General features: G+C 42.0%; 1 protein-coding gene across 4 annotated transcripts in view; it reads right to left on the bottom strand.

Moving 5' to 3' along the window:
- Positions 1–1,247: 1,247 nt before the first annotated feature.
- LOC149316164 (tyrosine-protein kinase receptor Tie-1-like) overlaps positions 1,248–23,302 on the bottom strand; it is a 41,010-nt gene continuing 18,955 nt past the window's right edge. The window contains exons 11-24 of one of the 4 annotated variants that reach the window (XM_089514918.1): positions 21,128–21,265; positions 18,686–18,976; positions 17,362–17,652; positions 13,059–13,252; positions 12,785–12,823; positions 12,320–12,530; positions 11,059–11,169; positions 9,163–9,353; positions 8,192–8,305; positions 7,797–7,867; positions 7,237–7,277; positions 5,805–5,901; positions 5,444–5,543; positions 1,248–4,299 (exon numbers count right to left, since the gene is read on the bottom strand). In XM_089514918.1, the coding sequence (XP_089371044.1) occupies positions 4,228–4,299; positions 5,444–5,543; positions 5,805–5,901; positions 7,237–7,277; positions 7,797–7,867; positions 8,192–8,305; positions 9,163–9,353; positions 11,059–11,169; positions 12,320–12,530; positions 12,785–12,823; positions 13,059–13,252; positions 17,362–17,652; positions 18,686–18,976; positions 21,128–21,265 (1,961 nt within the window). In that variant the 3' untranslated portion in view covers positions 1,248–4,227. Of the gene's footprint in view, positions 4,300–5,443; positions 5,544–5,804; positions 5,902–7,236; positions 7,278–7,796; positions 7,868–8,191; positions 8,306–9,162; positions 9,354–11,058; positions 11,170–12,319; positions 12,551–12,784; positions 12,824–12,910; positions 13,253–17,361; positions 17,653–18,685; positions 18,977–21,127; positions 21,266–23,302 lie in introns of all 4 variants that reach the window. The other 3 variants (XM_089514922.1, XM_089514919.1, XM_089514920.1) reach the window with 3 other exon arrangements.

Below are 23,302 nucleotides of genomic sequence, written 5' to 3'. Positions count from 1 at the left end.
GAAAGTCTCATGGATCCATACTGTTTCTAATATGGAGCATCCTCTATTTGAAGGTGGCCATTCTTCTGTTTGAAAGTGCCATCTGCTCAGAGGGCTGTCCTCTCCAAGGGCTTTACTGCATGAGCCTAATCTCATAGCAATCACGTGAATAAAAAAAATATCATGCGACTAGAGCTGCCACCGCCATCGTGCTCTTCATGAGTCCCTTTTAACCCTGCTACAGTGATGTAAGGGGGGAAATATAAGAAAAGTAATTAAAGGCAATCAGCCTGCTAGGGAATAGCAAGGGAGAGGGACAGGGGAGGAGGCGGTGGACTGATACCACACAACCAATGACATTTCCTGGGAGTTATGTCTCACATCTGGGGACTTGCGCTATTGAGAGCTCATTGATGGGTTTCCCTCAACAGTGAAAAGGGACGCCCTAATCATGGTTGGGGGTGAGATATGCAGCAGCTATGGGACAGAGGCATCATTTTGCAATATGTATCGTCAAAGCCACTTTTTTTTCTGGGTGTAATGGGGTTTAAAAGCCATGTGTCTAGTTCTATAACAAGAGATTGATAGCAGGGGCTTTGAGGTTGACCATCAGCAATGAATATTCAGGCAGTAGGGTGAGCAAGCATACAGGTCAGCAAATCACAGTATTCTTGCCTATGGCAAGATGTGTTTCTATTTAAATTGTGGCAGTTATTTTATATTTTGCTTCTATACATACAAATTAGCATAAGCTGTGTTGTTTGGACTTTATCACATCAGCCTGCTGGCCTGCCACAATCATACTAGTTTTAGAAGCAAAGCAGTTTGGCAGCCTTTCTTATCACACTTTCCCCCACAATAGCCCTTCGGCGATCCATGGTTGCATGATCTGTTTTCCACACTGACAGAGTCCACCTTCTGGGAAGAAGGGGAGGGGGACAAGTGAACATGGCCACGAACAGCCTCTTGAAACTGGCTGCTGTGTGAATGTGTGGCAGCCACAATTGTTGTGAGAGGGGAAATCAACCACTTACACCATGTGACTGGAACTGCATCAGAAGTGGCCTCTCACATGAAGGCTGTAATGGAATAGAAGCAACACTGAGAGCCTATTGATGAGTTTTGTCCATCGGTGAAAAGGTGTGCTATATTAATATTAATAAATGGAATGCAAGGCAGCAGCAGCAGAACAACCACAGCATTGTGTGATAAGTCCAAAGACACTTTTATCCTGTTAAAATTCTGCTTTTTAGCCTCATGTGATCAAATCCTTTATCTTCAAAAATGAGCAGTTGGGTTCATAAATGATGGCAGCTAGAGAACACCTCTGAAACTCTGTTGCAACAAAAATGATGGTGGGTGTGGTGCTGGCAGCACTATAAAATAGTGCAGCCCACGCTTTGTTATAACTTTGGGGAGCTGTAAGTTTTGTTGTCTTACCTCATTTTACAACATCTGCCTTGTATACATCATTTATTAGGTATAAATCTGAGGCAGAGACAACATGGAATTGCTAGAGGCATAAACAGTCACATACTCTCATATTTTCATCTCATTGTTGCATGTGTTTCTTAGGGTGAGTTTACTTCCCGGCAAAATCCTGTTGCAGCAGACAGTGCTTACAAGAGAGAAAATGCACTTTGTTGTAGCTTCACACCCCTTGATACAGTACTCTCTCCCTTAGAGACCAAGCAATGTCCAAAGCATGGATGTTACGGTACTCCCCCCCTAGTTTAGCTCCAGTTCATTTCTGACAACCTATTTCCTTTCTCTCTCAGTGACTATTCACATTTGTACAGCATCAACCTTGAACAACTTGCTGGTTACAGACCATTGTTTATCCCACAATGCTGTGTGAGTTATTGTGGGCATTTGTCTGCCTGCCTCCAAATGTTGATTCTGTCCACACTGTTCTGTCTGGGGTAGGGGGTGAGGATACACCAACTGTGCAAAAGCCTCTCTATATTCACAAAAAGCTGTCTTGCACTCATCAGATTATTAGTCCAATATTGTCCCATATTCCTTCTCTGGCAGCAGCTTTCAGAGCTTCACCCCATATCATTTGCCAGATGACCCTTTTAACTGGCAGTACCAGTGAATGATCCTGACACCCTTCACATAGATTCACAGAATCTTGGAGTTGGAAGGGACCACAAGGGTCAACCTCCTACCATAGAGGAATAAACAACCAAAGGACTTTTGAAAGGTGCCCATCCAACCTCTGGAGTTTATCAGACAAGGGGAATTGGAAGTATAATCTGATAGCTATCTGAAAGCAATCATAGGATTTAACGTTATTGCGTGATAACCCACTACACACAAATTTGGGCAATGGGAAGCCAGTCCAAATGCAATCATGTGGTTTCATGTTATTGCGTGATAGACTGCCACACGCAAATTCAGGCAATGGCATGCTATTTTCAGTCAATGGGAAGCCAGTTTGAATGCAATGCGTATTCACGTAATTGCACGAAACTAGCGACTTTAAGTGAATGCGTTCTGGCCCCACTTTATTTTCATTTGAATTTAAGAGAAATTCCTCCTGTTTGTTAAACTCATCTGTTTAAAGACATCCAAAGAAGGACCATCCGCCAAGGCCGTCTATCCTACTGAACAGTTCTTCCAGTGAAAAAGTGTTCCTTGATGTTTAGTTGCTTAAGCATGTGCTCTACCACTGAGTGGTGGTCCCTTCTGTCACATAATATGACTGTGAATGTTCTCATGTACTTGAGGATCCAAGAATCCTGATGGATTAGATCACAGGCTCATTTACTCCAGCTGACTGCTTCTTTTGTTTTAAGATATTCAACCAGTTTTTAAAACAGGTTTCAACACACATATCACCCTCTAGCAACAGGGGGAGCAGCAAGAGGAGCCTGTGAAAAGTGGAAAAAACAGAGAAACAGAAGAGGAGAGTTTGCTCCTTGAGCAGAAGTACACTCAAAGGTATTACAGGTCAGAGCAATGGAGTGGCTGCTCTTTTGAAAGCTTTGTGCAGTAATGCCCTTTAAAGAGAAAAAACAAGTCCTGAACAAGAACATGGCAAAAGACAGGTAGACATGAAATACAGTGCAGTGAGCACAGGCCAGTCCTGCAAGATTTTGTCCACCAAGCCCAGCACTGTCTACTCTGTCTGGCAGCTGTTTTCAAGGAACGGTTCTCAGCAATGGCAGTGACTGTGGGAGCTTTGCAGATCACACGTGAAGAGATACTGTTCTCTGCCCAGTGGCTGGGCTCAGGGAATGGCTAACATCTTTACATTCCTGCCTTCTCCCACATAAAGGAAGCCTGGAGGGAGTGGGAAAGGGGGTGTGAGTGACCTTTATTCCTTTGCTTCCAAAAGATTGCCAGGCAGGCTGCAGGTAAATTCTGGCTAAGATTTGTATGGCAGGACCATAGGCAGTTCTGGTCCAAGGTATTTTCCTGCCTGTTGTGAAGGATAAAATGGCATATCCCATTCCTTCAATATTCAGGAGCTAACGGGAGTGGTAGTTGAACCTTTTCTCAACCCTGGGACTGGCACAGCAAACCTTTGGGGGCAACAGGCCAACTTGGAGTGTACAGTATAGACTACATAGCCCACACCACTCTCTAATCCTACCCCCTTGCAACCACTTGCTGCCTCCTGAAGTAGACACCTCCCTCTGTCTACTCTACGAGAACAGCTGTAGCCAGGCATATAGAGGACAAGGGATCTCCTGTTTCTTTGATTCCACCATGTTTTCTTTGGTCCTTCTCTCTTCATCTCCATGTGGATTTTGAAACCATCAGTATCTTTGCAGAGGTGTCTGCAGCTTCTGAAGGCTGCTCCACATCTAGCCTATTTCCTCTTTCAGAGAACATATTTCACATTATCCAACATACAGGTAGGCTAGAAATTGCATAGGCAGCTTCATCCAGTTCAGTGTGTGGAATGGCAGTATGAGCTATTGACAAAGATGAGCCACTGGCACATTTTTTTTTACAGCTCTGTGTTCTCCTCATGAGTTCTATGACTTGTTGTTTTATGGAGTCTTGATTATTTGTGATTTGTGCTGCACAGGCATCTGTGGCAAAGGAAAGAGAAGTTGGCATGTTGGCTGGGTCTGTGCAATATCCTCTAGACTAGCTGTGTCCAAATATGCTCTGTGCCCAGCACAGTCTGCATAATAAGATGGCGGGTTGGCCATGAGGTATATATACATAAGGATCCTATTTCATGTGTATCCTCTTTCTGTATAGAAGTGGAAGAGCCAGAGCTCAGTTCAATTATGCCTCTTCAGCTGTTGCATCGATCCCTGCATAAGTGAAGTTTTCAAACAAAGCCATGTTCACATAGGCCTGTCAAAACAGAAGCAGAATAAAGTTGGAGATGTAGGCTCTATTTTGCTCCTTCCCTCTCCCTTTCTTTTGTAAATACATTTCCCCTCCAAATTTCATGAGGAAGACAAGGTAATACAAGCCCATATTTCAGTTAACCACTGAATTCCTGCTGAGAGCAGGCTCCATTCTAATATCTTAGGATAAATGCATAATGTAGGGCCCAGTACTCTGTAATCTCTAAGGAGCACCTGCATCCTGCCTTGGTGAGGAAACCAAAACTCTACGTCCAGCAATATATCCTTCTCAGCTGAAAGACAGGACAAAGACATTTGGGGTACCCTAGTGGTGGCACTGGGCTATGTCATCTGGCTAAAAAATGATCTAGGCTGCGTTCCCACTATGATTTAAAGTGGATCGGGTTATATGACCAACATTCCCATTTGAAATTGGTTCCAATCCTACTTGATTGGTTTCAATCTCAACGAAGCAATGCAAATGCAACCTCCCACCCCTGCTTTTTCCTGACACTAGTTCTTTGGCAGTTCTTTTGAAAAAAATTGATTCTGAAGTGTGTTCAACAAGTGGGAACTATGGATCTGAATCACATCATTTTGGAGGGGAGGGACTAATGGCAGGGGGGTGTTTACCATCCCTCCTCAGTTTTTGGTAGATCCACCATCCCCCCCCCCCCCCCCAGAGCTGCCTTTGTACTTGTGGTGTGATCTATGGGTGCATGGTTTAAAAAAAAACTGATAGAAGATTTGATTAACTGATTTTGCAACTACTTGCAATTACTCTGGCGGCAAGCCGGGCTATCAGCAGCCCAGTGAGGCAAGTAGTTGCAAAATAAATGAATAGACTTTTCTATCATTTTTTAAAAATTATAGTTCCCAAGCTGGGCTGCCGCTTACATCACGGATGACATGCAGATGATTGATATGCATTTTGAAGTGGTGTAAACAAGTGAGGATGACAATCGTGCCAAAAAAGATAAGGTGATAATGAAAGGATCCGCTTTCACAGTGGGAACGATGGACCTTTCGGAATTGATTCGCTGACACGGAGTGAAGATGAATCACAAACCAGTTTAAATATAAGTAGGAGTGGGGCCCTAAGAAGAACAGAGTGCATATTTAGAGTGCAGCAAGAATGGTCCCAATACCTTCCTAGCTTCTAGCATGCGGATGAGCTGCACTGAGATCTGAGCAAAAGGTGGACGTTCATATGGCCGGTCCCGCCAGCACTGTCGCATCAGCTCATACCTGAAGAAAGAGGTGAGAAATGACTGTGAAGCAACATGTGAATGAAGGGGAATTCTCAAGATATTGGGAGGTTGGTCTACTTGTGCATTTCTTTCTAGCTGCTCCCATAGTGTGAAGAGTGTGGGAATAAAAGGAAGTGCATCTTCATAGTGTATGTAGTACATGAAGCAGAGAGAGAGCATGCAAATTAACATCACTGGGAGACAAGTGAATATACATTGTGTGCGAGTGTGTATTCTAGGGATAAGGGATTCTACTTACACCTCATCATCACAGTTGAGGGGCTTCTCCATGCGGTATCCTTGGGGCAGCTTTTCATAGAGCTCAGCACATGTCATGCCACAGTATGGTGTCCCTCCTAAATAAGTGGGAAGATTAGACTAGACTAGACAGTACTTTTACTAGCATCCTGATACAAGCCAACCCACACTTCACATGTCTCTCTGGATGTTGCTGGAGCAAAACCAGAATACTGCAGTTCTCTTCCTAAATCACCCACCTTAGATCACTACATTTCCCCCCTCCCCCACAGTAAAAAGATGAAAAATGCTAGGAAAAGTTATTGTTTGGACTACATCTCCTCAGATCCTTCAACCAACACAACCACTGGCCTGGAAAAGATTTTCCCAAAATCTGGAAAAGTATTGCTACATTGAAAGGGAATGGTAACAAGAATGAAACAGGGAGAATAGGCTGTGTAAGTTGCTAGGATTTTCCAAATTCTGTTGTGCCCATAACATTATCAACTCCACCTGAAGAAAGAGCTGTTAATCTAAGGCACATCAACCCTTTGTACTCCCCAAGTGAAGGTTTTTATTCTTGATAGCCAGCGGGGGAGACATATGGTTGTTTCCACTTGCTTAAACCAAAATGATTCTAAGGCGGGTTCTACACTGCCCAAAAGTATGTGCTCGGCACGTACTAGGGTTAGGACGCCCCTAACCCTAGTACGCACCGAGCACATACAAAATGGCAGTGCCCATTCTACATGGGCGCTGCCATTTTGACGTAGCGGATGCTTAGCGTCCGCACATCTCGGCGCCATTATGACGCCGCAAGTGTGCCAATGGCGCTTTGTGGCATCATAATGGTGCCGCAAAAAGAAGCCACTTTTTGCGGCTTCTTTTTGCTGCGCGGTGGAGTCGCGCGGTTTGGCCGCTGAGGCTCCTCCGTGCAGCAAATGAGGGTGCTGGCAGACCGCCCTTTTGGGCGGTCTGTAAAGCTCCTAAGACACCCTGGCCTAAATCCCATCCATAAAACCATTTGAATCAATTGCTGAATTGTTGCTCAACAATACTATGGGTGGGAATAATGCAGCTCTCCGTATCTTGTAGTACTGTAACTCCTAGCATTCCTCAAAGTTGGCTATGCTTGTTGGTACTGCTAGAACTTGAAATCCAACAAGCTCAATGATTCCCACCTCTGACATACACAAATCCCATTGCTAGTCCCATTCAATTGCTGAATTGTAAATCAACATTTACAGTTTATAAATTCAGTTACTTCAATAACTCTACTGTAGTTGGGGCTAGCAAGTGCTTTTAGACTTCTGGTGCTGCTGACATATGACAGAGGATATGGAATAAATGAGAAGAACAAGTTGTACAGAGCAGTTTGGGGCCCCAATGGGATGCAAAGTGATGAAAGAGTGGGGACAAAAAGGCCAGACTGTTCCCATTAGATAGGAACTCACCCAGGCTGACAATTTCCCACAAGAGGACCCCAAATGACCACCTGCAACAGAAAGATAAATTAGGATGTGGGCTGAGATCCATCAGTATAATCAGCTCTGCTACAGACCATGATGATTTTTTAAAAGCTATTTTGGTTCTGTCCTGTTACTCTTGTACACAACAAAAAGGAAATATTCAAGCCAGTAGGTTCTGTTTATTAATTGCAAGTTATCTCATGCTTCCTTTAGCATTTAAAAAAACAAAAACAAACAAACAAAACCCCAACATAACAACAAACCCACAGGTTTCTTTTGCTTTGTTTTGTTTTGCAATATTCATATGTATTTTAAGGACTGATTTAACAGGAAAAAGGAAAAAGATTAATCAGCTAAACATTCTCCTACTCCATGGGCATTTTTTTCTTATGATAGTTTCTACTTCTCCCAACCAGCAAAGGAGCAAGGGGTTGGAGTTTGAAAACATCACCAGCTATATGATCATTGGAAACCCTGTAAACTAAACTTCAATCTATGATAGACCTTGTTCCCCAACCCACAAGCCCCTTTTATAAATCACTTACACATCACTCTTGGTTGTGTATACACTGTAATTCAAGGATTCGATGGCCATCCAGCGAACTGGCAAACGGCCCTGCAAAAACAAGCATCATTGTGGGAGCAGAAGCCCCACTTTATATAAGGAGAAGGAAAGAAGATGGAAGACCATTCTCCCCAGAACAGAAGAAAAGCCCGAGTAATAGGGGTTAGTGAGTGGGGAGGGGTCTTCAGAGTGGTGTTCTTCTGTGTGTGTGCACGCATGTATGCACGCATGTGTTCAAGACAACTTTACAGCAACCCCATGAATTTCATAGGGTTTTCTTAGGCAAGGAATGCTCAAGAGGTGGTTTTGCCAGTTCCTTCCTCTGAAATATATGATGCTAATTCCACTCTGAAGTGGTACTATATCTAGACTTACCATCGTCTTCTTTACATAAACTTCCTCCCCTCGGGACAAGCCAAAATCAGCAATCTTGGAAGTCAGGTTTTCCCCTACTAGGATGTTTCTGGCAGCCAAGTCTCTATGAATAAACTAGAAGTGAAAGACAACCACATGGAGTCTGCTTTCTTAATTAAGGAAGCTAATTTTTACAAAAAGAAATACACTGACCCCATGCGCACAACCAATTCCCTGGGCTGCCTGTTTCCCTAGAAAGCAATCACACTAAGGAACTTATCACACTAGATGAATCCTGGGCAGAAATGGGATAAAAAACTAGAAAACTCCTGCAAAGACAGGATATTTTTCAGACGCTGTTTCTTCCAAAGTGCAATAACATGAAAATAAAGCGAATGGAAAGTTGACAAAAATGACAACTTTTTACTTTTGGGAAGTTCCCGAAAGTAAAAAGGTGTTGTTTTTGTTAACTTTCCATTCACTTTATTTTCGCATTATTGCTTTTTGGTGCAAACATGTCTGAAAAACATCCCACATTTGTGTTTTGTTTTTTTCTACTTTAAAAATCTGGTTTCTGTGCAGGATTTATCTAGTGTGATAAGGTCCTAGGTCTGCTTTCTTAAAGAAAACGAATACATGTTGAGTCTCCCTTATCCAAAATGTTTGGGACCAGAGGTGTTTCAGATTTTGGATTTTATTTAAAATTTTGGAATATTCCCATATACATAATGAGATATCTTGGAAATGGAACCCAAGACAAAATTTATTTATATTTCATATACACCTTATACACACAGAGTGGAGGTAATTTTATATAATATTTTCCAATCATTTTGTGCATAAAACAAAGTTTGTGCACCTTGAACCATCAGAAAGCAAAGGTGTCACTATCTCAGCCACCCATGAGAAATGTTTTGGATTTTGGAGCATTTCAGATTTTTGGACAAGGGATATTCATCCTGTATTTATGAAGATAAATATATGAGACAGACCTGTTTTTCACTTAAGTATTGCATGCCTTTGGCTACATCAGATGCAAACTGCAAGAGCTGCTGGGATGTGAGGGTCGAGGCTGTTCCATGCTCTCTTGCAAAGGCAGGATCTGTCTCCAGGACTCGGCTCTTGCGTAGGAAGTCTAGCAAGTTCCCATATGGTGCATATTCAATAGCAATATATAGGTATCCTGGAATATAAAATGAGATACAATCAGGTGGTCCAAAAGCGACATGTATCAGTGAGCAGTTTTTATTGTGAATCTCCTTGGGTCCCTTTCTGGGAGAAAGGAGGCATAGAAATTAAATAAATTGGTGGAGTCTAGGACCTGTAGTCCAAAAAGGGTCTTTTCCAAGCCCTGGTGAGATAAGATACAAGATGCTGGTCCTCTGTATATCATGTTAGGAAGAGTGAAAAAAAAAAACAATTGCTATACAAGGGTTCAGACAGGGCAAATGTATTGGGAGTTTGTGATATTTACAGCTGTAGTTCTTGAGTTGTTAAAAATATCCAAGTTATGTTTCTGTTGTAACAAACTATTTTCTGGCAATTCCAAGCACCATCTGCAACATTTTATTCCCACCCTCAAGTAGGTTTCCTTTTAAAGGCAAGACAGATCAGAACAAAAACTCTCCTTATCTTCTCCTTTTTTAAAATCAGAAAATCATAATTATAGTATTATAGTCCATCATTAAAATGGTACTTTTGCACTTTAACATTGTAATTCCAATTATTTTAAAAATCAATAATAATAATATAGTTATATCTTGCCTTTCTCCCAAACCTGGGACTCAAGGTGGCATACAATTAAAAGGAACAATATAACTAAAAACTAAAGCAAAAAGTGAACATTAAAATGCAATTAAACTAGTCACTGTATTAAACTAATTAAAACCTACATTTAAAAGGATAACATTGCAATTAAAAAGATAAAAAGTCATTTAAAACAGTTCAGCTTAAAACAATACAGCACTCATATCCTGTTCTTTAAAAAACATCAGTCAGAATAAAAAAGGGTTGCCTGATGACAGAAGGATTGAATGGCAGGGCAATTCTGGCTTCCCTCAGAAGGGAGTGCCAGAGTCTAGGGGTAGCCACCAAGAAAATTGGAAATTTTGTCCTGTTGTTGTTAGCTGTCCTTGAGTTGGTCCCAACTCGTGGTAACCTGTGGATGAGACATCTCCAAAACTCCCTATCATCCTCTGATCTGCTGAGCTTCTACAGATTCAGGCCTGTGATCTGCCTAATTGGGTCTAGCCACCTGGCATGGAGTCTTCCTCTCACTCTACTTGCCTCCATCTTTCCTAACATTATTGTCTTCACTAATGAGTCATGCCTTCTCATGATATGGCCAAAGTACATTTTGTACTACAAATGGGCTATTTGTCCTTCAAACCATAGGACTGTTTTAGCAACCTGCACTCCAATCAATGGACACAGAGGTAACAACAGCTGGCAAAACTACAAGAAATTGGGCTTCTTTAGACTGTTGTTGTGTGCCTTCAAGTCGTTTCTAACTTATGGTGACCCTAAGGCAAACCTATCACAGCATTTTCTTGGCATGCTTTTTTCAAAGGTTTGACACTGCCATCATCTGAGGCTGAGAGAGTGTGACTTGCCCACTGTCACCTAGTGGATTTCATGGCTGAATGGGAAATTCGAACCCTGTTCTCCAGAATCATAGTCCAACACTCAAACCACTATACCATGGTGGATCTGCTCTGGAAGAAACCCAAAAGGGGATCTCAGAAATGTAATGCTTTAGGTCACTTCTGTCACTAGATGGTCCAGCACTATGACAGAAACTCTGGAGCAGGAAGCAAAATGTTTTGGGTGGGGGAGTAGAATGCTGGAGAAAGAGGCAGGACTATCATGCACCATGCAAAGCAGCTCACCCTTGTTCTCACAGGCTCCCAGCAGGTTGATGATATTAGGATGGTGGCCCAGCTTGCAAAGAACTTCCAGCTCTCCAGCAAAGTCCCGATGGTCATTCTCAGAGGCAAATTCTGAAACACAGATGCAGATGCCACAACTGTAGCACTGGGGAGAGGGTGTTCAAAGGTAGGAGCCCGACAGAAAACCTCCTCTGAACAGAGAAATGGGAAATGTGCTGTCTGTACTCCATAAGGTGGCAAACCCATGCTGCCCACTATCCTACATGTCATGTGAATTTGTGATCAATCTCAGTATTCAGGAATGTGGGCTACATGTATGTTACTTGCATCAACATATTCAATGTGTTTGGAAACACAAATTGCTGCATGCACATGCTCTTGTTTTACAGGTACACAAGCAAGGTGCTGTTTGAATGTTTATTGCTGCTGTTGTGTGCCTTCAAGACATTACTGACTTATGGCAACCCTAAGGCTACCCTATTATGGGTTTTTTGGCAAGATTTGGTCAGAGTGGTTTTGTCTTTGCCTTCATCTGTGGCTGGGAGAGTATGAGTTGCCCAAGATTGACCAGCGGGTTTCTATGGCTGAGCGGTGATTCAAACCATGATCTCCAGAGCATCAAATACCAGTTCAGCACTCAAGCCACTACACCACGCTGGTACATACTTGCAGGTACCCATAACAAAAATAAATGGCTCTTTGCAAACCCACTTTATGGGCACGAACGTATTGCTTTCATACTATGTCATGGTTTCCTCCAATCCAAAGAACCCTCAGAATTGTAGTTTAAGTGCTGAAAAATTTGGTAAAGATATCTACCACAGTGCCATCTGGGGACAGGAAACTGCTGTGAAACTAGTTTAACCTGTGTAAGGTTGTTGGGCAGATGTGCTGTGAAGTATCTATGATTTTGTGCTGGAGTGTTGCTCTTTGGCTTATTATTTGGGGAGCATCAATTTTAACATTAAGCAGGGATGTGTATATGTACTAGTCTGTGCAGTCTCCACCATCATCAAGAAGGAAGGGAACAGGGCTGGTCTGCTAATTATTTAAAACCTAAGCAAGGCCAGAAAGAGAAAAGAGACCATCTGCCTGTGAACAGCCTCAGAGTTATGTAGGTCAAGGTCCCCACCCTTGGGCACTGAAATGTCAGCTCCCAGCCAACATGGCCAATGATGAGGAAACCTGAGAATTGCAGTAGTCCAACAACATTTGAGACTTTAAAGGTTTTGAACCACTTGCTCAGTGGCACAAATCTCACCTTTCAGCATCTTAATGGCTGCGTTCATTCTCAAACCGTCTTTCTTGATCATGGCCCGGATGACTTGCCCAAAGTTCCCTTCCCCTATCATGTCCTCAAACTTGATGTCTTCCCACTCCAGGATGGGATAACTAAGAGGTTCAGGCTGTGGCTTGGGCCGGCGTGTCAGGGTCAGTGTGCCTGAATTGAACTGAAGGATGGTCTCTTCCCCCTGAGAGAGAATGAGGTTTGGTGGAAAGGGCAGTTGGTATGAGCATTACACACCAACATACCCTCCATCATTTCACAGATAAAAATCAGGATACATGTGGTCAAGTAACAGACTTTGATCAAGAGGGCAAACCTTATTAACAAGGAACAACACACAAGCTAGAATAGGCTGCAGCAATTTGTTATCACTTGAGCCTACTGGGAAAGACCAGATTCCACCCACCCCTCTCCTCTCGCTAACTGAGTGCAACTTACTTTTGTACTTTGAACTCCATTTGCAGCAATTGAGGTAAGCTGAAAATAAAGGAGGAAGAAAGTGGAAGGAGGAGAGAGAAAGCGGGACATTTTAAAAGTAGCTGGAAAAGTGGGATGACAGAGGATTAACTGGGACTGTCCTGGCCAAACTGGGAAGATTGGAGGGCATGCACCAAGCAGTCAAGTGGCTTGTTGGCATGATCCTCTGGGGGTAGAGAGCAGAGAGGAGAGGTGAAGCAGAGTCAGTGGGTATTTCAAAGGCATCATCACTCACAGAGCCTGACTGGTAGGTGAATGTCCGGCGCCGGTGGAAGAAGTTCTTCTTGATGAGGAAAAGGGCCAGGAGAGCAAATAAGATGGTCAGGCAGGTGACAGAGACAGAGCCTACAATGGCAAACAGCAGCTGCTGGTCCACGTTGGAAGGAGGCAAGTTCTTGCTCTCCAGGGTGGGTTCTTGGCTCAGTGCTCCTGGGGAAAAACACATTAATTTCCCTAATGTAGTATTCCCTTTTTGTCATATATTCCTTAATTTGACTTCCCACCAAATGTGATGAGTTTACCAGCTACATTTTTCTTATTTTTCCTCCTTGCCTTAACCAGTTAATTACTTACTATACTGTATTACCTTCTAAATCTATTATTTCCTTTCCCTGTCATCCTGATTATTCTTTTCTCTTTTCTCTTTTTCCCTTCCTCTTCTATTTGTTCACATTTTTATTCCTTCTGTGATAAATGTATATTTTACCTTCTTTTCCTTTTATTTTGTTTGTTTAGTTATTTAAACAGGATTATATTTTCTCCCCATTTCTCCTCCCATAACAATTTCACTCCTTCTCAATCTTGTTTGCATTGATTAATAGATTTAGCATTTAATGCTTATGTTAATAAGTCCATATCATATATCTCAAACAATTTGAATAGCCACTCTTCAATTTTTCATGTCTCTTTTTGTTTTCAATTTTTTACTATCACCAATCTTGCTGCTGTAATTCTATATACTGTAATACTATTCTTCAAAGATTTTTGTTAAATTGTTTATCTTCACTAGGTACCATGTTTAGTAAATATATTTCTGGATTCCTGGGGTAATTTGAACACTTTGGTTACTTTCATATGTATATTCTTCCATTTTTAAAAACTTTTGTACAATGCTACTACATAGGATATAGGGTACCTCTTGCTTTTTTCTTTGACATTTTAGCCATTTTTACTGGTGTCATGTAACACCTAAAATATATTTTAAAGAAGTTTTCTTTCAAGATGTAGCTATTTGAGAATTTGATGTATTTAGTCCAAGTCTTTTCCCAATCTTCTAATTTAATTGGATGTCCAATGTCCTGTGTCCACTTGATCATGTCATCCATTACTACTTCTTGTTCCAAATCTACTTTTAACAAAATCTTATACAATTTATTTATTATTTTCTAGGTAGTACTAGTTCCTTGAATTCCAAATTATCTTCTTCAAATCCTTCTAATTTAAAATCAATTTTAAATCTTTCTGTCTATGTGGAAAGCAATGGCACATTATCCCTTCTGACATTAATTCTTCCCTTGATTTTATTTGATGTTGGCACCCATCATATTTTAATAATTCTTTATAAGTTATCCATTCACCTCTCATTAAACTATATTTCTTCAAAAAAAGCCTCATGAATTGAGATCCTTGATCCATTCATTACACATTGTGGGGCCCCAGAAAACAATGTCATTAGTTTCTAGCCCTCTGGTGTGAGTACACTGTGGCATCTGTTTTTCTCCCAAGGTTTGGAAGCGTTATTATTATGGGCCTGTTACAGACTGCCAAAATAAAGCTGCTTTGGGTCTCTTTGGAGGTATGCTATTTAAATGATGCATGGGTCCTAAGAATCCGGAGGTCGTGCCAAATCCACACTCAGTTCCTAAGCACTGCAGTGCAGCTTTGGTGCAGCTTCCAGATTCTTAGGGTGCATGCATCATTTAAACAGCATACCTCCAAAGTAGGGTTGCCATAAGTCAGGACCTCCAAACCAGGACAAATGTAGGGCAAATGTAGGACAACCTTTTCAAATGTAGGGCACATTTTATAAAAATGGAGGACATGCGGAAAAAATTGATGCTTTTTAAAAATGTTAATATAAATGCATGTTTCTTAGGCATGATCAAAATGGAGGACATTTGGGCATTATTCCTAGTCAGATGGCAGAAATGGACTTCCTTTTCTGCCCAAACCACCCCCCTCCATTCCAAAACACACACAACAGCACATTTGGGCACTTCACGTGGCTTTACTTAACATGGCCTCTTGCATAGTTCAGAGGCTTATTCCATAATCAAACCCCTTGAGTTTAACACTTAGCATGGTTTAACATGGCTATGCATATTGAACATGTCAAGGTGGTTTCACAAGAAGTGGATTTGCCGTTTCAGGTTTCTTGCACCAACTCTACGTCTCAGAAGTGTGTACTTAGTCAAGGGACTTTGATTTTTTTTCACTGCACATGAGTTTGTAAAAATCAGAGCAGCTAACATTGGCCATGCCTGAGAGGCTTGCTGATATCAATCTCACCATCATCATCATCATCACCATCATTGTCACAACAAGGGAGACTTGTTAGCATTAAAAGCACAAAAAATACACCAAAACCACACTTTGGAAGGTGACACTCTCTCAACTTCAGAAGCTGACTCAAATCACATCATCACCACACTATCCTTGTCGAAGCAAGGGACAATTGTTAGCATTAAAAGCATCAAAAATACACAGAAAAGGCACTTTAAAATGCACTTTAAAAATACAGTTTAAAAAATACAGCTTAAAAATGCACTTTAAAAATACAGTTTAAAAAATACAGCTTAAAATGCACTTTAAAAATACAGCTTTAAAATGCACTTTAAAATACAGTTTAAAAAATACACCTTAAAATGCACTTTAAAAATACAGTTTAAAAATACAGCTTAAAAATGCACTTTAAAAATATAGTTTAAAAATACAGCTTAAAATGCACTTTAAAAATACAGCTTAAAAATACAGCTTAAAATGCACTTTAAAAATACAGTTTAAAAAATACAGCTTAAAATGCACTTTAAAAATACAGCTTAAAATGCACTTTAAAAATACAGTTTAAAAATACAGCTTAAAATGCACTTTAAAAATACAGTTTAAAAATACAGCTTAAAATGCACTTTAAAAATACAGCTTAAAATGCACTTTAAAAATACAGTTTAAAAATACAGCTTAAAATGCACTTTAAAAATACAGCTTAAAATGCACTTTAAAAATACAGTTTAAAAAATACAGCTTAAAATGCACTTTAAAAATACAGTTTAAAAAATACAGCTTAAAATGCACTTTAAAAATACAGCTTAAAATGCACTTTAAAATACAGTTTAAAAAATACAGCTTAAAATGCACTTTAAAAATACAGTTTAAAAATACAGCTTAAAATGCACTTTAAAAATACAGCTTAAAATGCACTTTAAAAATACAGTTTAAAAAACACATACAGTACTTCCTCCTTCTCCTTCTCCTTCTCCTCCTCTTCATCCTCCTCCTCCTCCTCCTCCCTGGCACCAAAAAAGGGCAAAGGAAATGGCCCTTTCCTTTCCCCTCTGGCTGCAGCCCAGCCCAACAGAGGAGGAACTCCTCCTCCTGAGTCTGGCTGGCCAATGGGGGCAGACTGGGGCTGGAACAGCCCCGCCCCCTGCCAGCCCTCACAGGCTGAGGCCTGGAGGACCCAGCCTGAGGAGGAGGAAGTCCTCCTCATTAGCCCTGCGCGCAGCTCTGCAAGGGCCAGCAAAGGCAACCTCATCCACCCGGGACAAGGAGGAAACCGTGCAGGGACGCCCCCTAGTGGTCAAAACCCGGGATTGTCCCGCCCCCAGCCGGCTTATGGCAACCCTACTCCAAAGAGACCCGAAGCAGCTTTATTTTGGCAGTCTGTAACAGGCCAGTGTTTTTTGTTCTTGTTCTTTTACTATAGCTCCAGGAATTACCACTGGTCATTCTGAGTGAGGGTATTCTGGAAGTTATAGTCCAAAAAACAACAACTCTTAACAGAAAAAAAAACTGTTAAGGAGGAAAAGATGGAACAGGTCTGGAATGATTTTGAATTGGCCACACTAAGTAAGAGCCAACTGTCTGGCAACAGTGAGCTCTTGAGATGTTCTACCTTCTGGATAGGTTGGTATTGCAGGTGTTGCTATCTGCCAGGAGCAGCCATGACTATATCCTGCCTGACCCATGTTGTGTGTACCTGAGGTGTGCTGCAAGTTCGACAAGGGCTTACTTATGCCAACACCTCTGCCCTTTCTGCTTGGTCCCCATCCACTGGGGGTGTATCCACACTGACATTTTTATGGCATTTTGATCCCACTCTAACTGTAATGGTTCCGTCCTTTGGAATCCTCTGATTTTTAGTTTGGGGAAGTGCTCTCTACTGAACTACAGTACTAGAACTCTCTAACAGAGAACTCCAAGTATTTCCATCACACTACAAATGGTACATGGAAGTTAAAAGTAAGATCAAAGTGCTATAAACCATGCAGTGTGGATATACCCTGGGTCAACCAACCCAACTAGCCCATTCATCCACTCACCATCACCCAAGATCTCAGCTCTCACAGGTTTGCTCCACTCGCCTGGTACGTAAGAGTTGGCTCGCACTCGGAACTGATACAACGTGCTGGTGTTGAGCCCCGTGATGAGCTTTGTGGTCTCCCAGCCATTTTCTGTGTCCACCCATTGTGGTTCGTTGGTACCCCCCAGCTGTTGCACCTCTACAATGTATTTGTTGATGCCACCATTGGGGTATTCCGGGGGCAGCCATGTGAGCTTGACACTGCTGTCACCGAGGGGCTCCACCATGAGAGACTGTGGGGATGAGGGGCCTGGGAGGAGGAGAAAGTGGTACAGCTATTAGCTCCGCAGTCTCCACCAGGAATGTAAGCCATGTCAAAGTAGACAGGGCACTTGGGGACCTCTGAAACATGGGGGATTCTGAGAGGGAACTGATTAGCAGGGTTTTCATTATGGCTGGCCCTACCATTGGGTGGAATGAGGTAGCAGATAAAGAAAGGCAGAAAATTGTTATTTAACAATTTACTGTCAGGAACAGAGAGAGGTACTTTTGTGAGATTTTCTTGGCTCATGTGCTAAAATAACTTGATTGGCCTTAGATGCTTTGCATCTTGACTTTGAGGTGGTTGGGATGCCAAATGTCTTGGTCTAGCCCTGATTACTATGCTGCTGGAAAACAATGTTTGGTTGAAGGTGAATACCTCCAAGTTGGTACTTGGCATCTTGCCTGGCAATACACATTGCTCATCTTCATTGGGAGCTCACAGAAGTCAGTGTGGTGGAGCCAGAGTTCACAGGGTCAAAGCACCAACACTTTTTGATTAGCAGGGACACTGTATTCATCCTGAGGTTTTAAACTGTTCACTCTGAGCTTAGCTGCAATCTTTGCAGTAGCAGATGAAGGTAGCAGATTTCCCCAGTAACAATATGTTGTTATGAATTATCTCTGTTGTTTTGAACAAGCAAATTGGACCTATTAAGTCTACAAATGACCTGCTCCATGTAGAGATGGAAACAGCTAGAATAGTTTACTGACATCTTTGGACTCTTTTTGTGGAGTGGGGTGTAACTGGGGTGGGGATGATCATGCTGACTGCTTGGCCTTCAAAATTACCAGTACTATACAGAAAAGTTAGAACAAATATTATTTAATATTACACAGTGGGATACTGATTTAGATGTTTGAGACCCATCAATCACACAGCAGTGGACCAATCAGAGACTGGTACAGCACTGCAGAGGCCTGATCCATTTGAGACATTTCTGACAAGGTAGTTATTATGCAAATAAAACCATGTTGATCACCCCCCATCTCAGATGATAATGGTATATCCTACTTCCCACCTTTGCTGTTGATCTTGACTTTGTAGGGTTCAGATGGTGGTCCCAGGCTGGCACAATGATACACTAATACTTCCAGGTTATACTCCTTGTTGAATTTAAGGTTTGGGATACAGGCAGACTGCACAGTCATGGAAGTAATGTTCTTCTTACGTACAAGTTCTTTGGGTGAGTCATAGAGCTGGACAAGGTATCCAGAGCCCACAGTGTCACTCTTGGGCAAATTCCAGTTTACACAAAGATTGTGGCTCTCTTCAAAGAACGAACTTTTAATCACAGGCTTGGCTGTTGGCTCTGTGTGGGATAGAAAGGTCAAAAACCTATCAGTCTGATTTTGTTCCTGCCTAACAGCACCTGGGAGCAAGCGGTCCCAGGGCATTTATCTTTAGCTAGAGCCATAGGCCATTCCCACTACACAACTTCCATTACTAGTGTTGCTTTTTCTTGGTAAGGGGTTGAGATCTTAAATAGTACACTGGGAGTGTAACTGTGCACATTCAACTCCTTGTCTTCTCTCCCTCTAGGCTGCTACAAGGCCCTATGACTGATGCTATGGCAGTTAAACAGCTCTGGAGGGGGAGGAAACTGGGCAGCAGGACCACAATGCCATTCCTATGCCTCTTTCTCCACTGAACTGCAGGGGGATGAGAGGCTGCCCAGTTGCCTCCTTCCTCTCTCCTCTTCTGCCATAACAATGGCTACACAGCCATTGTCAGATGCTGATGAGGGAGGCTTTGGATAGGGAGCAACTAGAGGATAGTCCCTGTGCAAAATAGGACACACACGGCACACATATGTTACTGATGATTGTCAGCAATGCACCAGACACTGCTGGGAGAAACAGACGTCAGACTTGTTAGAACTGGAACCTGTTATGAAATAATTACTTAGGCAGAAGACATTCAGTATGCATTAAGGATGTGCCTCTTAGCAAACAGATGGCATAAATACCCTTAAGGTAATAAATCACATCTGATCTTGGAAGCTAAGCAGGGTCAGTCCTGTTTAGTATAGGATGGATGAGTACCAGGTGCTGTAGCCGATATTTCAGAGGAAGAAACTGGCAAAACCACCTCTGAGTATTCCTTGTCAAAGAAAATCCTATGAAACTCATGGGGTTGTCATAAGCCAAAAGGTAACTGAAGGCACACACACACCAGACACTTGAGCATAGAATTTGTGATCAGAATCAAGCTCATAAGTCCTTTCATGCAAAAATCCACTCTTGATTTTTTCCCAGCAACTATAAATTTTGGAGAATCTTTCTTTGTTGTTATTGTTGTGGTGGTAGTTATGTGCCTTCACGTCATTTTGACTTAGGGTGACCCAAAGGTGGACTTATCATGGGAACTTCTGAGGATGAGAATGTGTGACTCACCCAAGGTCACCTAATGGGTTTCCATGGAAGAGTGAGTAATTGAACCTGATCTCCAGAGCCATAGTCCAATACTGAAACCACTAACCATTGTTAATCTACAGTCACACAATCCAGTAGTGTGTTGTGTATTGATAGAGTGGGAACTGTATGGTCTTCAGATATTGCTTGACTGCAGCTCTCATCAACCTCATCCAGCACAAAAAATGGTAAGGAATGCTGGGAATTGCAGTCCAATATCTGGAGGGGCACACAGCCTGTACCCCAAATCTAGAATCAGATCCTGGTGAACTGTTAAAACATCACTAATTTAGAGATAAATGCCTTTTTGCCCTCCACTCACTTGTGGATGTGGTGGGAAAATACAGGCTAGTCATGTGTGGAGACAGAGGTTGCAGTAGGTAAGGTGACCCACCCAGACATGAATATCTATAAACATGGACTCAGACTTCCTTGTATGCAGGCAGGCACACACACACACACACACACACCTCTGTCCCAGTCATGTGCATAATCGTACATGTCATTCACCATATCTAACATTTAACAAGCTTGTTGTTGCTGCTGTTGTTGAAAAAGCCTTTAACATATGACCTTCTTTCCATCATTACTACTAATAATAGCTACCTTCAAGCCACCAACTGACTTATAGCAACCCCATGAGTTTGATACTAACAGAAGGCAAATAATTTTGCAAAATAAAAATATTTGTGCCGACTCACTTCATATGCACAATTTATAGATCATCTGAACATTAAATGTTTATGCTTCCAGAGAGAAAGAGGATGAGAAGCACAAAAGATTTACAGCTTTGGGTATGTCTTCTCTGTCTGGAAGGATGGCCAACATAACCCCATGTCCTGGTTGAATCCAAGCCATAATAAACAGTCCCATTTCCTTCTTCACATCCTGGAAGCAGCTGCTTCTAAACCCAAACTGTAGGATTTACAATATTCTAATAGCAAATAATACCAAGCGCTGATACTCACCATGGATCCTTTTCCCTCCCCATCTCTTTTTGGGTATTTCTCATCTGAGTTCACTAGGTTCACTAATCATCAGATACTGACCTTGGCACTCTGTTACCATGATAGCCACAGGGCCAGGTGCTCCCTCTCCTCCAACTTCAGGCCGTGTGAGCTGAACTTTAACAAGGTAAGTAGTGACAGGTAGCAGGTTCGTCAAGGTGACGTTCTGGACATTGTCAACTGTTGATCAGATTAGTTGTCATTAGTGCAAGAGGCTCAAAGAATCATAGAATTGGAAGAGCCTCATGGGCCATGAAACACAACTGCAAGTTCAATGCAAGATCTCCAGCTAGACGCCGTAATTTCCAAACTCTGGTCTTCCAGGTGTTTTGGACTTCAACTTCTAGAATCCCAGACCATTGGCCAAGATGGCTGAGGCTTCTGGGAGCTGAAGTTGAAAACACCTGGAGGACCAGAGATTGGGAATCACTGAGCTAGAGCATCTCCATGAGATAGCTGTCCAACCTCTTTTTGAAGGCACCCAGATGAGGAGATTCCACACCACCTCTCTAGGCAATGGTTTCCATTGCTGAACCACTCTCACTGTCAAGAAGTTCCTTTTAATGTTCAATCAAAATCTATTCTCCTGTAACTTAAAACCATTAGATCTGGTGCTACTCACTCATGCAGCAGAGAACAAGCCTGCACTCTCCTCTCTGTGACAGTCCTTTAGGTATTTAAAGAGGGCAATTGTGTCACCTTTCAGTCTTCTCTACACCAAACTGAAGATGCCCAGCTCCCTCATACATTTTGTTGCCCAAATCTCTCATCATTCTCATTGCCCTTCTATGAACTCGCTCCAACTTGTCTAAGGACCATATCACACTAGTAAAATCCCATTCAAAAATGGGATTTAAACTAGATTTAAAATTTTAAAAACCCGCAAATGATGACATTCCTGCAAACATGAAAAAAGAGAAAAACAGCAGCATTTTACTTTCAGAACTTCTTGAAAGTAAAAAGCTGCCATTTTTCTATGTTTTACCTTCGGTTTATTTTCATGTTATTTCATGTTTGCAGAATATAGTGTGATAAACTTTCTGCATTTGCGGGTTTTTTTTTTTATTATTATGATCCTATTAATGCAGGCTAAGATAGCATTTACTGCAGCATCACACTGCTGGCTTATGTTAAGTTTATGATCAAAATAATCCCCATGTCCTTTTCACATGTAGTACTGTGCCATGTATCTGAACTGAGCCTGCTGCAAATCTTTGCATTTGGTATTTGTGGCATATATGTAGAATTTTGTATTTGTCCCTGCTGAATTTTATTAGTATCAGCTCAGTTTTCTAGTTTATTAAGTTCTTTTTAAATTCTGTTCCTATCTTCCAGTATGTTAGCCACCCCTACCAATTTCACATCATCTGCAGATCTGATATGGATTCACTCCATTCCATCATCATGCTAAGGTCTCTGTTCCACATGTTGCCTGCTGCAAAATGCCCACTGATCTTTCTACTGGAATTTCTGCAGCATTTCCATCCTGATCCATAGTGATCCAAAGGCAGGCAAAGTACAGCTCTCCACTTCTTGCTAGATTGCAACTCCCAGCATTCCTCATCATCAGTTATGGCTGCTAGGACTGGTGGGAATTGCAGTCCAACAAAATCAAAGGGCCACAGATTGGCCCCTCCTGCATGAATTCCTCTTCTACGAACTACTATTGATCAGTTGTAGTCTTTCTGGAGTGCCATGCCTAACTTTGGGGACTAGGACATGCCAGTCACACTTTCCATGTCTGTTTCAGCTGTGCAGAAAATGGCCAAAGAAAGCTTGTGACTACATGGTTGCATGTACTGTAAACATTTTGCTACCTCCACATCCCAGCTCCCATTTGTATGGGTCAAAAAAAGAATAGAAGCCACAGGTGACAGATTGCCATTTGATGGAGTTTCACTTGTGCTGGGAAAAGGGAGAAGGCAAATCACCTTCGTAGTTCTTTCTCCCCCTTGCATTCCTCCATGTTTTCCAAAAAAAGGTGCTTTGGAGAACTGGAGGGCAGCAGGGAATGGCAGCTGCAGGGAGGAACTGCAGGTATGTAGGGGTGGGATGAGAGTTTTACCCCCAGTTAATAATTTTGCCCATCCTAATTTAAATTTTCCCTTCATTCCTCACATTTCTGGCTTTGCAGAGAGTGTGCCATTAACACCTACTACTCTCACACTTGCTGTGTTTGCATTCCCTTGGTATCTTTGCCTGCCCCTTTTCTTTGGA

The sequence above is a fragment of the Sceloporus occidentalis genome, unplaced genomic scaffold (genome assembly GCF_023333645.1).
Source record: "Sceloporus occidentalis isolate IW3139 unplaced genomic scaffold, rSceOcc1.0.p SCAF_3, whole genome shotgun sequence".
NCBI classification, from domain to species: domain Eukaryota; kingdom Metazoa; phylum Chordata; class Lepidosauria; order Squamata; family Phrynosomatidae; genus Sceloporus; species Sceloporus occidentalis.
The sequence above is the reverse complement of the archived record's forward strand: the minus strand, read 5'-3'. Positions and strand labels throughout refer to the sequence as shown.